General features: G+C 33.6%; 3 protein-coding genes across 3 annotated transcripts in view; 2 read left to right on the top strand and 1 right to left on the bottom strand.

Annotated features, from left to right (window-relative positions):
- Positions 1–3,911, top strand: part of LOC107635563 (F-box/kelch-repeat protein At3g23880-like) — a 40,563-nt gene extending 36,652 nt beyond the window's left edge. Inside the window, exon 2 of the mRNA XM_016339057.2 lies at positions 2,794–3,911. Coding sequence (XP_016194543.1) covers positions 2,794–2,878 — 85 coding nt within the window. The 3' untranslated portion in view covers positions 2,879–3,911. The remainder of the gene's footprint in view (positions 1–2,793) is intronic.
- LOC107635562 (probable disease resistance protein RF45) lies at positions 4,645–9,426 on the bottom strand. The gene is made up of 3 exons (XM_016339056.2): positions 8,739–9,426; positions 5,785–8,565; positions 4,645–5,051 (listed from the first exon to the last, which is right to left on the bottom strand). Coding segments are annotated over exons 1-3 (3,270 nt in total). The 5' UTR covers positions 9,227–9,426; the 3' UTR covers positions 4,645–5,050.
- On the top strand, positions 14,487–15,692 carry LOC110271642 (F-box protein CPR30-like). Its single transcript, XM_021122664.1, has one exon. It carries the CDS (start codon positions 14,487–14,489, stop codon positions 15,690–15,692), a length of 1,206 nt encoding a protein of 401 aa, XP_020978323.1.

The raw sequence follows: 17,698 nt of genomic DNA, 5'->3' as shown, positions 1-17,698 counted from the left end.
TGACAATAATGCATCACAAAAAAAAGGTGTGTCCCCCTTTCGAGAAGAAACCACCTTATGAATTTGCTGTCGTGGGATCCTGCAGAGGCTTTATTCTCTTGGATCGACCTCCACTTTTTCTTGTGGCATGGAACCCACTGACTGGATTCAACAAAAGAATATCCTATTCTCATGTTGTTCCATATAAGTACTTTGACTTTAGGTTTAAATACGGTTGGCGTCTACATGGATTTGGTTATGATGCATCACAGGATGATTACTGAGTTGTTGTAGCTTGGAGCGATTCTGAAAGTCAAGAAGATCACTTGGAATGCTTGTCCATGAGAACCAATTCATGGATTAATCTTGACGCTGTACTTCCTAATCCCTTTGGGTTTTTATCACGGTCATTCTCGTAGGTTGTTCTTTAATGGCGCTATTCATTGGGTGTCTTCCTATCTTAAAGATTTCAGGGATGCTATTCTTTACTTTGATCTACAAGAAAGGACTTTCTCAATGATATCTGCCCCAGAACAACTGGGAACGAGTTCATACCCCTATCCAGGTCACGGTCTCACCCTACTAGGAGGCTGCCTAGCCTTGTATCTGATAGCTGTAACACTGAGATATAGGTGATGAAAGAATATAAAGTGCACTCATCTTGGACTCTCTATCAGATTCCTTGCAAAGTCTTTCTGCCATTGGGCTTATCCAGTAATGGTGATATTATTGGAAGAGATTATGATAAACTAGAGTACTTCATATACAATGTTAGAGGAGACCTGCTCAAGGATTTTAGAAATCTTTGTTGTCCGTTCCCATCTGTGGAACCGTTACTGTGCATATGGAGAATGTTGAGTTAAGAAATTAACTAAATTAATTAGTGATGAAAAACATTATTTTTGGGCAAATAAATAATTAGTGTTGATTAATTATAATTGCATATTACTAATTATTTATAAAATTGCTGCAGGCCAAAATCTGAATTACAGCCTAAATGGAATGGAAAATAAAACAAGGCTAATGGGTTAATGAAATAAACAAAGCCCAAAAGGAATCAAAGTTGAGAAATCAAAACGGGCCAAGCAAATGGATACCCAATCCAAGCCCGAATTGATTTCAACTCCCTCCATCTTGTTCTTACCAAAGCAACGTTCCTCTCCTCTCTAATCAAGTCAAATCAAGACTTCAGAAAAGAAAAAAAGAGAAAGGGAGAAAAAGCTTCCTCCATAAGCTAGTAACCAAAGAAGTAAGAGAGAGAAAGTTGAAACTTGAAGCACAGAAGTTAAAGCAGAAAATCTAGTCCAAATCAAGCTTAGGTTAAAGGTAATCCATCTCATCTTGCTTGCATCGAATCTTCTTCCCTTCTTTCCAATTCTCTGCTCTATCCGAAAATGGCATTCAAGGGAAAGTTGTTCTCTGCCCTATTCTGCTTCACATCTACGGTTACAAGTGATACTTGGAAACCAAGTAGTCTTTCAATGGCTAAGATCAAGTTGACCATGAGAAGATTTCTATGGTTACTGATTTAAGGCTTTCGGTCAAGATGAAGGAGTCAGAAGCAAAGTTTCTACTCTAAGGATTAAGGTGAAAAAGTGAATCTGTGGGTTGGTAAAGCTCAAGGCTCAAGGTGTTGACCTTGGAAGAAGAACCCAGCAACATGCAAGGAGATAAAAGAAGCTGGCTATTCATTCAGAAAGCAAGGAGAGAAAACCAGAGTGTGAGAACAGTGTTCTGTAAAAAAGTTCCTCTACTTGGATAATGCTTTCTTTCAAAGAAGCATTCGGCCAATACTGAAGAACTGCATCTGAGGTTTGCGAATCTGGTTTTGCACATAACAAAGAGGCTGCTGATGAAGTCAATCTCCTTCATGTTTTACTGATTGTAATGTACTTTTCTAAGTTTATCTTTCTGTAATTTCTTGTGAGAAAAAGCATTGTGAGAAAGCTTAAGAAAAAAAGCCATGAGTGGAAAAAGGCTGAGAGATACACTTGAGAGAAAAGCCTAGAGTTATTTTCTGATTTCTTTAGGTATGTTTATGTCTTGTATCTTGTACATGTGAGGTATCCCTTTCTTAGTTGAGTTAGCACTAAAAGTGAATAGTTAGGTATTAGCATAGCCAATGTCAAGTTAGGTTAGAACTTGAGTGTGAAAGGATTTGGTCAATCCTGTGAAATTGGTGTATGTAATACTGTTAACTATAGTGAAATTCTTCCATAGTTGTGGAGGAGACTGGATGTAGGTTGCATAGCACAAGGCAACCGAACTAGGATACATGCTGGTGTTAGCTTTTTCTTCTTTGCCATGTTCTGTTTTCTGATATTCATGAGACAAAAATAATTTGTCTCATAAATTTTCACTATTGAGTTCAAACAGAATCAGAATTGTAATTTTATTTAAAAAGGGTCATAACAGCAACTAAAAGGAAGGCATAGATTCAACCCCCCATTTTCTAAGCCTACCACAACCTTCAGAGAGTCTCTTGCCACTCCCTAGTGACATTAAGAATAAGGATAACTAGAAGAAAATGAAAAAGAACAGTATGTAAACTATTCTCCTATGCTTTGCACCAAGCTATTCCCGTTATTTTTCATTGCATTGTGATTAATGAAAATGTAATGATTAATATGCATTTCGCATTAAGTTCCAATCAAATTTGACTTTTGTCTATGGATGGGGAAATTTGAATTTATCAATGTTTAGGAAATCATTGATCATTATCTTGCTTCCTAAAGCCTAATCTTGTGGTGAGGGGTTGTAACTTCTAAGATATTTCTTTTTTCATGTGTAATGTAGTAGTGATCTTTTTTGTAGCCCATCAGAATCAGAAAGATGTCAAACAAGGAAAGAGAATTTGGAGAGATTGACTGAACAACCGAGACACTTAATTCTATTGTAAATAAAGGGTAGGATTGGCAAGTTGAAGTGGAAGAAGTTTCTAGAGAATTTTATTTTATTTTCCGTTTGCTTTTAAAGTATGATTTTCCTTCCAACAATGAATGTGAAAAACTGGAACATTTGAAAGTGCAAATTGAATTTCCTCTAGATAAATCCAATATCTTTTTCGTATTAAATGTAATAATAGAATCTCTTATATGAGTTTATCTAATATGTGCCCTTCCTTAGAGCCCATGTTAAAGTTACTAATTAAGAAAGTTATTATAGAATAATGTAACCTATATCCTAAAGGGACACATGTTAGCTAAACCCCTCTTATATTATCTGCCTTATCTTTATTCAATATTTCCTTGGTTACATTATCATGTTTACACAAAATATCACACATCAGTATGAGATTTAACATGTAAACTAATTGTTAATTCGTCAGTTCAGTTTGGTCTTTAGTAGCAAGTATTTCATTATTTTGTTTGTTGGGATTACAGTTGGTATATTCGTGTTTGCCACTTGAATCCTTCATTGTTCATATAGCATGTGCTCGCAAGTCTTTCTTTTATGGTAGGTTAAGTGAACCACGTTAAGTTTCTTATTTTTTACCTTTTTTTTTTTGTTGTATCTGGTAATGAAACCCTGTAGCATGTTGATACAATTGCCATAGTGGAGTAAATTTTACAATTTTACTTATGGCTTTCAGCTTGATTTTATTCACGTACTTCCTAGTTTTAGGATTAGCTTTTAGATATATTTTTAAGCTGGGATATGGACAGTGAGAACAGTCTTGTGTTTCTGTGCCCTGTTTTTCTTAGACCTCTATAAAAATATCATAGCAAATGAAGACTTAACTTGCTAGCTTCCATTTTCTTTTAACCCCCTTTCTGGATGTGTAATAAAACATGGAAGCTCTTGCACTCTGAAAAAAAGGGGATGGCTGAGATTCATGAGTAGAACTAGATACAAATAAATGTTTTAGACCGAAATGTTAAATATACCTTTCTTAATAGTAGAGATAGTTTTATATTTGATTCTTCAATTTTCTTCTTGGCCATTTAAGATTATATGGATCAAGAGCATGGAGCTATCATTGTTATATCTAGTTTAAGGGCTCCATATTTGATTCTTCAATTTTCTTCTTTTTTTTTTTCTTCTATGCGTTGATGGTTGTTGGAAACAATGTAATAGGTCGTGCATTGTATACACAGAATGTCACACTTTAGTATGAGATTTAGCATGTGAACTCCACTTATAAAATTGTGAATGTATCGATTTGTCAATTCAGATTTCTGAATGATTTGCTATTTGACAAGAGTGTGCTGTATTGGCTCCATGAAGTTCCATTTTCTGCACATAAGTAGTATATAAATATAACCATCTTGAGTATAAGTTAAGCAAAAGTGGATTGTTATTCAGGGTTGAGGGTTCTATTTTCTGATATGAAAGTCAAGCATGTTATTTGGATGATTAAGAGCTATGTATGAGGTGATAAATGCTGAAATGTTACATAATAATAATATTTTAGATTTTTCTGCGTCAGCATTATTGATGCCTACCCGAGGCCATTTTGCGAACTATTTCTACTTAAATATCATAAAACTAGTCTTACATTGTTATTAAATAAATAAATAAATAAAAGTTAGTTTTAAAATATTCAGGTGCTTGGCCTTTGAAATTTACATTATATCTATATTGGGAAAAAAAAGGTCGAGAAATCAACTTGCATTTTAAAATGGCAACTAAATATGATGACTGGATATGTTGGAGTATCAAATATAACTAACCAGGGAATTTGTTGAAGACTTTAAGTATCAAGAACTCAGGTCTAATGGTAGAGTAAATGCTATAGTGCACTTCTTAGCTTGTTGATAAAGATTGTATTTTTAACTACAATTTTCTTTTTCTCTTTTTATAATTTAGTAAAGTTGGTCTCTGAAACAAAGAACCTACAAAGTTACACGAACTTAAATAGGAAAACATAGTACATCACAACACTTCAAAACAAAAAACATACCCACCGCTACCACCACCATGGCTTGTAAGTGACAACACTATTTTGGTGGCCAATCCACTATGTGCACTTGGCCTGTCTGCTTCTTTAAAACCACAAACTTGTTCTTGATGAGCTTGCTATCTATTTTCTTCATCATCATCCTCATCTTATTCTTCCTCTGATGAAATATCTTAGAAATGAAAAAATTGTTTTTGATCAGATTTGTATCTAGTCAGTTACTAAAGATTGTTATTTTATATCCTTACTTCAACCTGGTACACTTAAATTAATATTCTAAAGAAATTATCAATCGAAGACAGATAGATCAGACTAGAGTAACTACTAACTAGCAATATATTCAGGATATGCATAATGCAAACTCAAGACAGAATTGAATAGAAATAAAGCAACAATAAACCGCTTCAAAAGAATGATATATAACAACTAATTAAAAAATTCACTTGGTCTTAATCAGGCTAAAATTTTTAGATATGGATAATTTTAATGTGAAATACGATAATATTTGTTCATTTTAATTGACGTTTTGTAGAAAAAAATATTTTTTAAATATAAAAAGATAAAACGTCACTAATGTTTTGTAAAAAAAAAAAAATATTTTTTAATTATATAAGAAGAAAATGTCACTAACGTTTTGTAAATACTCATAACATTTAGATCATTTTTAAAGACTTCACCACTCATAATCCAATATAAAAAATAAAAATTCTCTTAATCACTATAATGGTGATTTATCGTATTAAAAAATAAATTATGTTTACTACATCACATCAGAGTGTCATATATCAAAAGAAGGGTCAAATTCAATGGTAAAAAAAGATATAAATTTCTACTAGATATGCAATAGACTGACAAATAATAACTAATAAGGCAGCTGTGGGTTTAGAAAGGGGAAAAAAACTTACCATATAATCCACTTATCTGGGACTTCGCTTACGATGAGCTTACAACCATCCTTGGGCTTAGCACGTTCCCTGAGGCTTTCTCTCAATTTTGGATTTGGGTTCACCACACGCACATCTTGCAAGTTAGTCAAGGACCACAGTTGCTCTGGAAGCTTATCCAAGTCATCACAGTCTTTGATGAACAGATGTTGGAGAGATGGCATTGCACCTTTCTCTAATATCCAACTTTTGAAACTTATGTCTGTCAAATGAAGCACTTCAAGATTTGGGAAGCTTCCAGCGGCAAGGCAAAGAGATTTGCCCTTGACCTTCCCCGAGCATGCTTTCAGAACACGGAGGCTGGTAAGGTGTCCTAGAGTATTCAAGCAACTGTAGTTGATGACAGCAAGTGTAAAATTGGCTGACCTTAACCCTATGTTTATCTTGGCAATATTAGAAGGAAATTCATGTGCTTTTGATGGCAATTGCGTAAAGCCCTCAAGTTTTAGTTTTTCTAGATTTTTCAGGTGATGCAAGCCTTTTAGCTCATGCTTCCAACATTTTAAACCCAATTTTCTCAGCTTGGGGAATCTTCCATTAACAATGGAGGATATTTTCGTTCGTTCTTCAACAATCAAATATTGGAGAGTTTGGAGATTTGGCAAACAGTCTTCTCCTGACGTCTCAGGTGGAACGATCTTACTCCTCATGCGTAATATTCCTTCAAGATGTCTCAATTTCTTGAGCCTCCATATTCCATGCGGAATGTTATAAACAACATCATTTGTGTCAAGAATTAGAGTTTCTAGATTCGGAAGGGTGCAGATTGGATCAAGGTGATTCTTTGTTGGAGAGTGCACAACTCGATAGAGTCTCAAGTATCTTAAATGGATGATCATACTCAAATCCTGGGTAGTTAATGATAAAGCATAACCATATCTAAATTCCAAAATGCGAGCTGAATTGAAACTCATTAGATCAAGTCCCTCTGGAAAGTAGCGACCGGAGAAGCACATTAAAGAACGGATGCAGGAGTGATCACACTGCTTAAATGAATCCCGGTTGGTATTTCGAAGGGAAAACCTACAAGATTTGACATTGTCAAGGGATGGAATGTCTTTTCCAGTGCAGATCTCTATACCTTTTTCAGCTCTATTCTCTGATATGCAAAGATCAAGGAGAAGGTCATGAATCCAGCAACTTTTGACCCCTCCGTCACTCTTTCTTTTCACCACCATCACCAAACTACGATCCACCAGCTCATTCAAGTACTCTTCAGCAATATCTTCTACTTCTAGACCATCTGATATTCCTATTTTTGGCGGTTGTATTAACCCTTCAGCAATCCATAATTGTTTCAATCGTTTCACAGGAATTTCATAATCTTCGGGATACACTCCCAAAAATAAAAAACAAGACTTCAATCTTTTAGGCAAGCTGTCATAACTGAGCTTTAACACATTTGTTACTCTGCCATCATCCTTGTCAACATACCAAAGGACGTTGCGCATGATTCTCGTCCACTCAACTGGAAGTCTCCTCTTCTTAGCAACAACTCCCGCTAAGGTTATAATAGCAAGTGGTAAACCTCGACATTTTTCGACCATTAATCTACCCATATGTTCTAAAACAGAAGGACACTCTCTTCTCTTAAACACCTTCTTGCAGAATAATTTCCAGCTTTCATCTTTATCTAGCAATGGAGGGTAGTAAGATTTTGATCCTGTATAGTTTGCCACACCATCATTACGGCTAGTTATCAATATTGCACTGCCATTATTGTTCTCCGGAAATAAGCAATCTACCTCATCCCAAACTTCAGGTTCCCATAGGTCATCAAGCACTATTAAATACTTCTTGTTCTCTAAGAACTTTTGGACCTTGCTCTTTTGATCATCCTCGCTTATGTCTTCGCCTTTAATGGACTCGGATAACCCACAACCTTTTAGAAGGCTTTGAAGAAGCTCCTTGGCTTTGTAGTCCTTAGAAACGGTAACCCACACACAACAAGGGAACAACTTCTTCACCTCATTATTGTTGTAAATCTTTTTAGCGAGAGTAGTCTTACCCAAACCACCCATGCCTATTATGGAGATAACATCAACACATGAGTCATTTTCCTTCAACTGCTTAGTTACATCGTTGAAGATATTCACAAATCCCACCATATCTTCCTCGACTACCTCATCTTGCTTTTGATGATTTGACCCGAGAGCTTCCATTCTATCAAATTCACCTTCATTAATGCAATATTTCTCAATCTTGAATCCATCTAACACTTGATTATTTAGAAAATTGGCATCTCTTGTTGTTATAACAATTCTACTACCAGGACAAAACCAATCACCTCCTCCTGCCAATGAATCCAATTGTTCGGTATTATCAACATCGTCAAGAACCAGAAGGACTCTTTTATTGCGGAGACTTTGTTTTATATCAGAAGATCCTTTTAATGTACTTCCTAGCATAGGTTTTTTATGCACACCCATCTCATACAAAAGTGCTACTTGGAGGTTTTCTAGGCCATCAACACCTCTTGATTTTTCAGAGACTTTATCAAGAAAACTCGCAGCTTCAAATTGATGCTGGAACTTGTTAAACAACTCTCCAACAAATGTGGTCTTGTTACCATCTCCATAAATGACCAACATGCAAATGGTATTATGAGATTTGATATTCCAAAGTGATTCCACCGCTTCAAAGTGAGAATCAAAACCAATTGGATGCTTAATATATAGTGGTTCAGGAGGAAGCTTTGCCGAGACCTCTTCAACAATACTCTTGATAATCTCACTTTCATAGCTGCAAGAAATACCTCTTCAAGATGTACTCATTTTATATAAAGAACTATATACATACAACAACAATAAATGAAACAAAGTTGCTATAAATGCTCAAAATCTTGTAATGAAGCTGTGAAAATAGAAGCTAACGATATAACAATGAGGAGACTTCATGAACTAAAGGTTACTCACCGATTCACTTTACAGTGCTTTCCGCTTAGATTGCTAACTTCATACAAAGCCAACCTCCATGCTTGTACCCTGTGCGAGTCTTTGCCATATCTGCTTTCATGCTGCTTCATGTCTTGGTCATATTGATTCTTCTGATGCCTTACATCTGATGGATCCACATGGTAAAAAATTGGGAAAACTGGTCGTTTTGATCCTTTGTTAGAGCACTCCATGATTTGGACAAGTTCATCCAAGCACCATGCTGAAGAGGCGTAGTTCTGACACAGCACAGCAATGGACATCCTGGATCTTTTAATGGCTTCAAGAAGAGTATCTCTGATTCTATCACCAACTCTAAGATTCTCATCATCTCTAAAGGTAGTGATTCCTTTATTGGTCAAAGCGGTGTAGAGAGTATCCGTGAATCCACATCTTGTGGAGCCTCTAAAGCTCAGAAAAACATCGTATATGAATTGTGAGGAGCAGGATTCTGCATCATGATCCGCCATGATAATATGATAATAGTCCTTGCAGAGTTTCACATCTGTGAGAATTAAAATGGGTAACAACTACAAGCAATTAGGTATAAAGTGAATAAACCAAGTAATGCATCAACTATAATTTTGATTTTTCTTCATAGATTGACTTGGTGAGTCAAGCAGGTAAGGTAAAGTACTGCTAGCTGTTAGTCATTAATAGATTGCATTTTTGATGTTTTTCATTTTCATTCATTCATTGTTCTTTAGTTTTTTTGCAAACCAAAGAAAATCGCATTAGGAGATAAAATATAGTAAGTGAAGTAAATCTAAAAATAAAAACAAAAAATAAAGATGGAACTTTGTATAACTCTAGTATAAATAATTTATAGTTTTTCTAAAAATAAATGAATTTAAAATCTTAAAACAAAAAACTATATTTCAATTTGTATTACATTTTAATTGTTTTAATAATCTTCTAATATTTTTCATCATAATTATTAGAGAAAAGGACAAATAGGTCTCTGACCTTTTGTCTCGCGGACATTTTCGTCCCTGACCATTGAAAAATACTTTTAAGTCCCTGACCTTCACAAAACTTGGATGGATCAGTTCCTCCATCCAAATGCTTCCGTCGGGGACTGATCCGTCCAAATGCCTTCGTCAGAGACTGATCTATCCAAGTTTTATGAATGTCAGGAACTTAAAAGTATTTTTCAATAGTTAGGGACGAAAATATCCGTGGGACAAAAGATCAGAGACCTATTTGTCCTTTTCTCTTATTATTATTACTATTGTGGATATAAATCAATATATCAAGTAAAAATAATAATTAAAAATAAATATTTTAATAGTCTAAGATTATTCTCACATTTTTTGTGTCAAGATTATTTTTAGATAAAAGTTATGTAATATTTTTCTATATTTATATTTTTTTGGTGTTTAGTATATCCAAACTAGAGTTAAGGACTATCTATAGATATAAAAATGGTATTATGGCAACTGTTAAATCATATTTCAGAAAAAAATTAAATAAACAACATGAAAATCAATCCACTATTGATGAAAATTTAAGTCATCTAACATTAAATTTGAATGGTTTGAAACCATAGATTATTAATTCTTATAGTTATGATAATTCTTATATACTTAATTAAGGATATATAGTAGAGGTGTTTACTGAAACTACTTAACCACGTTTTGAAAGGACAAGTACTATTCTGCTATTCTTGGCACCACATTATTTCTACTAGGTTTTATTACTTTGTGATTAATGTGTTTTTGTCGATTTTTATCAAATCGATGGTGGTTTGATTCTAATAGTCTTAATGTGAAATTTACTCTTTTTTTATAGGTACCAATTTTTTTAAAAGTGTATCAAAGATCTTCGAATTAGACGAGATTTAGAAGGAAAGACTAAAAAGGCATAAAATAAAGATTTTGAAAAATAGAATTGACTGAAATTGAAATGGTTTGCATTGAATTTAAACAAAGCAGTAAAATGCCTTCGACTGAGTCAAAGGACTTTATTTGACATGGAAATTAAAGATACTGAAATATAAATTGGGCAAAGAAATTAAACATTGCTTTAAAGGTAAATTGAACAGGAAAAGTAAAGTTTGCAGAAACGATAAATGAAAAATAAAGACATACAGAAGGAACCTTACAGAGAATTAACTCGAAACAGACTCAGAAAGCCTCTGGGATATAAGTGTGCGTGAGTAATTTCTGAAACAAAGTTCCAACCCTTGTATCTTTGAGCCTTCTAGTATTTATAGCCATTTTCTTAACCGATCAATTTGAAATGAAACTTCCACGTGTGCGAAAATGTGGATAATTGTTCCCACTCTTTTGCCTGATCATATGACGGTTAGAGAATAGCCTTCGATTTCAAAGTCTTCGATATTCTTTGTCGAATAACTCCTCGATTTGCTAAGTTAATCGAATTCTTACTCAATGTCCCCAAACACGTCTCCTTCAACACCAACTTCTCTCCGTAAGCTCACTTAACAATTCAAGTGATCTCTTTCTTCGAATTCAATTGTTTTTTACTAACAAATTATCCCCTAGGATTAATGTGTTTTGTTTTCAAAATCATTTTTGAAAGACAAAACACTTAATCCTGACTTAATCATTAACGGAAATCACCTTGATTAGTCATAAATGTCATTCACTTTTCTCATTAACTTTTCATCCGTTTGACACGTCTCACACGATTCACAATCTCCCTCTTCCACCACTTCACCTTCTTCAGGAAGTTGTCTCTCTTTTTGAATTCTCCTCTGTAACAACAGTTAAAAGAACAACCCTTCTTCCTTAAATTAAATTTTCTTACCATCATTTCACCTCCCGAATTCTTACTTTCTGAAACTCCAATTTCTTTTTCACCTCTGGACTTTTTTTTATTCTGCAACTGCAATTTCTCATTCCCATTTCTCACTTTGCTTAACAATGGCTTCCCCTTCAACTCGCATTACTGCTCAAGACAAGGGCAAAGACCCTATGGCTCATCAATCAGCTCCCTCTACCTTGCAAATACTCAACCGAATCAACGATGAGATTATTGAAGACCCTCAATCTCAAATCGAAGACCCAAGGATTCTTATCCCCTTTAACATCGGCCAAGAAACTCACTATTTTGTTGGCCATATTTTATCTCTGGAGAAAGCAAACAAACGTCTCCAATTCTTTCCCAATGCATAAGGGGAGGAATTGTTGATTAACCAAAATCTCCTCATATCTCCCTTCATCAATCCCCAAAAACATTTTAGGAATAACCCTAAAATTACTCTTCGAGGGGTCGACTTTAGGACCTGGCATAGGTGTCTTGAGTCGGAGAAGGATGCTGCCTGGAGGCCCTAAGCATCCAAGACCTCTTACAACTCTCCCATTTCACACCCTCAATTCACCCCTGGATGATTGGGGCTGTGGTCAACTTCTGGAACAAGACCACCAACAATTTTTAACTCCACTGTGGAATGATTGGCCTCTCACTCCTTGATGTGGCTGTTAATCTGCTATTACTAGCCTCCCAGTAAACTTTCCCGAATTAACTTCTTATGCACAGCCGAATCGAGAATATAGGATAATCCACAAGACTTGCTACAGCGATTTTATCGCTCAAAACATGGGTCATGAGAATAAACCTGTGACTGATGATGAGCATGTTGCGTTTCTGTTTTATTGGCTGAATGCCATTATCTTCTGCTCTTGAAGTGTCCAAATGCAGAAATTCTTCCTCCCCTGACTGCCCTTTTACATGAGAGATACAAGTTCAATCTGGCCAAGCTACTCTAGGGTCACTTGTTCGAAGAAATTGCTATCTGGTCAATTGTCTTCGAAATAACTCTCGAATTAATGTTGGTGGTCCCCTCTGGCTTCTCCAACTTTGGTTGAATGTTGTTTTTGAGAAGTTCATGCATAAAGATAGGGACAGTTCATCTGGCAAGCAACACGTCGAAGGGTTTCGACTGACCTCCTTTTAACCAAATTTTCCAGACGTCCAATCGACTGAAGATCATATCTGGGCTGTTTTTTCTCTCTTTCATTCCTGTAAAAATTTCAACAATGAAGACCTCAACTTCACTTCCTTTCTTGCGTCGAAACTGTGGTCCCTCATGGCTCGAACGCCTTCTTTTCTCGAATGATGACCAGAAGGATGAGATTGCCAATAAGAACTGGGCAAACATACTTGCTTTTCAGCTTATCCCCATCAGATTGCCTCAATACAAGAAAGAACAATACAAGGCAGTTTTCTATGCTCCTCACTATGACTATATTAAAAGTAGCTTATAAATAGTCACAAAAAAAGTTACTTATAAATAAGTTATTTTGTATTTGGGTTTTTAATTTTAAAAGTGTTTATTTTATAGAAATGTGATAAAAAATAGTAGTATTATGAGAGAAGTCATTTTTTTAAATTTTTTATACGTTCCTAAATAGCTTCTTAGAAAGCTGCAATTTGGTTTTGAAAATTATACCAGACATTAATACTACTACTTTTTAAAAGTTAAAAGCTTAAAAAAACTATTTTTAAAACTTTTCAAATAGACCCTAAATCTATTATGAAAAATAATTTGGATAAAAATAAGTGAGAATAAGAATTGCAAATAATTCATTATAATAAATTTAATTATTATCTAAAATTAGTGAATTAAATAGAAAAATTGAAACCACAAAATTATTTTTGATGTGCTTGCTATCTATTTTGTTCACCTTTTGTTTCTTCTTTCTCTTTGAACCCTAACCTAAAAATTGTTCTTGATCAGATTGTTATCTAGTCAGTTACTAAAGATTTTTATTTTATATTTTTACATTAACATGTTATACTTAAACTAATAGGTAAAAGTCAATGAGTTATAACTCAAATGGTATAATCTTTTCATATTCACTTAAAACGTTACGAATTTAAATTTTCCTATCTTTAATAAAAAAAAAAAACTAATATGTAAAAAAAGCTACCAGACAAATTAAAATAGAATAATTAGTAAGATTTCAGAATATACTTAGACTTGGTTTGGTAAAATTTTTTGAGAGGTACTTGTATTTTTTAAAAGTTCAAGCTTCTCATTTTATATTTGGTAAATCAAAAAAGCTAAAATGGAGATATTTTGAAATCACCTAAGATAGAGCTTTTTAAAATTGGATTCTGCTTTTCAAAATTTAAAAGTCTAATATAAATTCATATGTTAACTAATTTTTAAATTTAATACTTATATTTATGTCTATTATATTATTTTAAATTTTAAAAACTATTTTATTAAATACAATTGTTGTTTTTTTTTGTTTATTAAAAACTATTTTTAATTTAATTTACCAAACATAAATACTATAACTTTTAAAAAATAATCTCTTAATAGTAATCATAACTTGGATGAATTTAGTTGCTCAGCAATATAGGATGCTTTTACTCTTCTTGTGTTTCTTTACTCTTCTTTGCCTTCTTTGTTTTAGACCTCTGAAAAAAATCATAGTAAATGAAGACTTAACTTGTTAGTTTTCATTTTGAAGAATTATTTTGAGACTTAATTCTTTTATACATTTAAAAAAAAACTTTATCATTTTACATAATTTAAATAAAAAAAATAAATTTTGTATATAATAAATCTAAAAGTATTATATTTAAATTTTAAAAATAAATTAAACTTTTTAATTAATTTAAAAAAGAAGTAATTGTTTTTTCAATTTCCAATCTTAAATTGACCCTTCCCTTTCCTTATGTTTCCAAAGCAATTTGAAGTCTCGGTGTTGAGTGAATTGTTATATGAATTGCGAAAAACTCAGCAATCCAAATATGGATAAGAAGAAGAAGCTGAAGCACACGGTGAACAAAGCAAAAGAGGAGGAATCTACCATGGAGAAGACGATGAATCAGAAGAGCAAGAGCATTCTCGAGATCCTCCCTCTTGAGCTGATTCATAGAATTCTACTGCGAGTACCGATCAGACATCTCGCTCGCCTCAGGTGCGTTTCCAAGCTGTGGTACTTTCTAATTTCCGATCCTGACTTTGCGGAATTGCATTTTTACCATTCTCCCATTGCCACCAACGCATGCGTCTTCATAAAAAACGACACTATAGCTTACTTCGTTTACTTAGACGACAATGATGCATCACAAAAAGAGATGTCTCCCCCTTTCAAGAAGAAACCGCCTTCTCATTTTGCGGTTTTGGGATCCTGCAGAGGCTTTATTCTCTTACATCGTCACCCACATTTTCTTGTGGTATGGAACCCACTCACTGGATTCGGCAAAAGAATATCTTATTTTCATATTGTTCGTCGTTGTAAATACCATAGCTTTAGGCTTCCCTACAGTGCGCTTCTACATGGATTTGGTTACGATGCATCACAGGATGATTACTTATTTGTTGTAGCTTGGAGCGATTGGGAAAGACGATATCATTTGGATTGCTTGTCTTTGAGAACCAATTCATGGATTAATCTTGATGCTGCAGTCTCCGAACCCTTGGGTGATCTTGACAGCTATTCTTATGGGTTGTTCTTGAATGGTGCTATTCATTGGGTGCCTTTGCGTTTTAAAGCTTACAGGGATGCTATTCTTATCTTTGATCTAAAGGAGAAGACTTTCTCAAGGATATCTGGGCCGGAACAACCTGTAGTGAGTGCATACTCCTATTCAAGTCTCGCCCTACTAGGAGGCTGCCTAGCTTTGTATTATCGCAATTATGATAGCTGTAACACTCACATATGGGTGATGAAAGAATATAAAGTGCATTCATCTTGGACTCTCTATCAGATCCCTTGTAAAGACTTTCAGCCATTATGCTTATCCAATAATGGTGATATTATTGGAAGAGGTTATATTTCTAATGATAAAGTAGGATACGTTATATATAATGTCAGAGGAGACCTTCTTAAGCATTTTAAAAATCTTTGTCGTCCCATCCGTGGAGTGGATGTTGTGTATACTGAGAGTCTCTTGCCACTCCCTAGCGACATTAAGACAAGGACAAGAAGAATAAGAGGAAGAAAACTCTAACTATTCTCCTTGCTTTGCAACAAGCTATTCCTGTTAGTTTTCGTTGCATTGTGATAAATGAATAAGTAATGTGTAGTATGCATTATGCATCAAGTTGTAATCAAATGTTACTTTAGTCTATGGATATTGAAATTTGAATTTATCAATGTTTAGAAAATCATTAATAATTGTCTTACTTCCTATAGTCTAGTCTTCTGGTGGGGTTTCGAAGTTTAGATCTTTTTCATGTCTAAAGTTTTACTAAATTAATTTTTATTGAGATCTTTAGTTGAAGTTTTTTAAGTTAAAATTCTTAGAAAAACTAAACTTTTTATTTTCTTCTCCTTGAGTGTGTGGCGGATAGGACTAGCAATGGTAGGATTGGGTAGGGTTTGGATTTTACCCTAACCTTATCCGCGGGTTGAAAATTTTATTAAAACTCTACTTTACTCTACTCACGGGTTGAGAATCTCTCAATCCTAACCTTACTCATACCCTAAAGTTCTAAACTCTACCCTATTTTATATTACCCGCAGAAATATCAAATTTTTGTAAAGTAAATATAAAATTCAATCATTTCAAATTTTATACATAATAACATAAAAAATAAAAAACTAATGCTCTAAATTACTAAATTAACTAATTAGTTTAGTGGTTGTTCACTTATGGTAGGTCATTACATAAGAATGGTTGTGGGTTTAACTCTCACTTCCTTCACTGTATATCTAATTTTTAATAAAATATGTATTATATATGAGGTGCGGATAGAGTAGGGTAGGGTAGGGTATATCTTAAACCCGTACCCTACCCTATCCATAGGCATATTCGGACCGTATCCTACCCGCAGCGGATCGAGTAGCCTATTCTACTCAAACGGATTGGACCGAGTTAGATATCCGCGCCTAGGGTATGAATTACCAACTCTAGTGGCGGAGATATCTTTCCCTTATATATCTTGGTATATATGATTTTTTTGGTAGTAGAATTTTATATTGATTATTTTACTCAATTATCTTGTTGGCTAGCTTAAGATATAGAATTCAAATCAATCAATAGCATGAAAAATAGTTGCATATTCTGAAACTAAGAGTCAGGCATTTTATTTGTGGGTTTAAGAGCTATATATGAGAAAAAGTTTTAAATGTACAAGAAATACCAGTATTTTAATTGTTTTAATAGTTGATCTGAATTATAAAAAATATATATAATATATATTAATTGAAATTAACCGTTAAAACAATTGGAATACTAATATTTTTGGTACATTTTAAATTTTTTCTATATGAGATAGTGAATTTAGAAATGTTACAGAAAAACGTCATTTCAATGTATGAAAACTTTTTACCTTATCCATATACATCTCAGTATCTCACCTTGCATATACATCTGACTCACCGTTGGGAAAATGCATGTTCGAGAATTATTTTATACACTTAAAAAAAATTTACCATTTTATACAATTTAAATAGAAAAATAATATATTTTATTTATTAAAAATTTTTAATAGTTATAATTACGGCATATATGTCAATAAGATATTTTTAAAATGAATATAGTAATAAAACTTCTTTTGACTTATGATCGTTATAGTAATTAACAATGTATTTAATATATTTTGATTCCAACATCTAATAGGCTAATACCCTAGACTCTAGGGTGCTAGTTGAATGGATATTGTATATTATTTAAATACTTATAAAATTAATAATTAGTCAATAAAGAATTCGTCAACTTTCGGTAAAGAGTTTGAGCTCTATAACTGAGATGAATAAAATCTTAGCTAAGGAAATTGACCGAATGAAGAAATGAGTTTTTTAGATCATTTACAGTTCATTATAATAATGGTAACAAGTTAGAGTTTGACAATTAAATCATACTCTAAGGGTTAATCAAGAACATGAAAGATGGAAAAAATTATATTTTATTCTTCTTAGGTTCTTAGTAAAAATATATTACTTCATACTATCCGATCATTAAGGAGTGTTGTTACTGAATCTATGGAGTCACACACTAATAAGTGTTTTAAC

The sequence above is a fragment of the Arachis ipaensis genome, chromosome B04 (assembly GCF_000816755.2).
Source record: "Arachis ipaensis cultivar K30076 chromosome B04, Araip1.1, whole genome shotgun sequence".
NCBI lineage: Eukaryota > Viridiplantae > Streptophyta > Magnoliopsida > Fabales > Fabaceae > Arachis > Arachis ipaensis.
This window is presented reverse-complemented; position numbering and strand designations above follow the sequence as displayed.

Excerpts from the sequence above, each read along its gene's own strand:
- LOC107635562 (XM_016339056.2), bottom strand. The coding sequence starts at position 9,226 with ATGGCGGATCATGATGCAGAATCCTGCTCCTCACAATTCATATACGAT. Across the intron at positions 8,566-8,738 it reads AAGCACTGTAAAGTGAATCG|CTATGAAAGTGAGATTATCA; the intron begins GTGAGTAACCTT and ends TATTTCTTGCAG.
- LOC110271642 (XM_021122664.1), top strand. The coding sequence starts at position 14,487 with ATGGATAAGAAGAAGAAGCTGAAGCACACGGTGAACAAAGCAAAAGAG.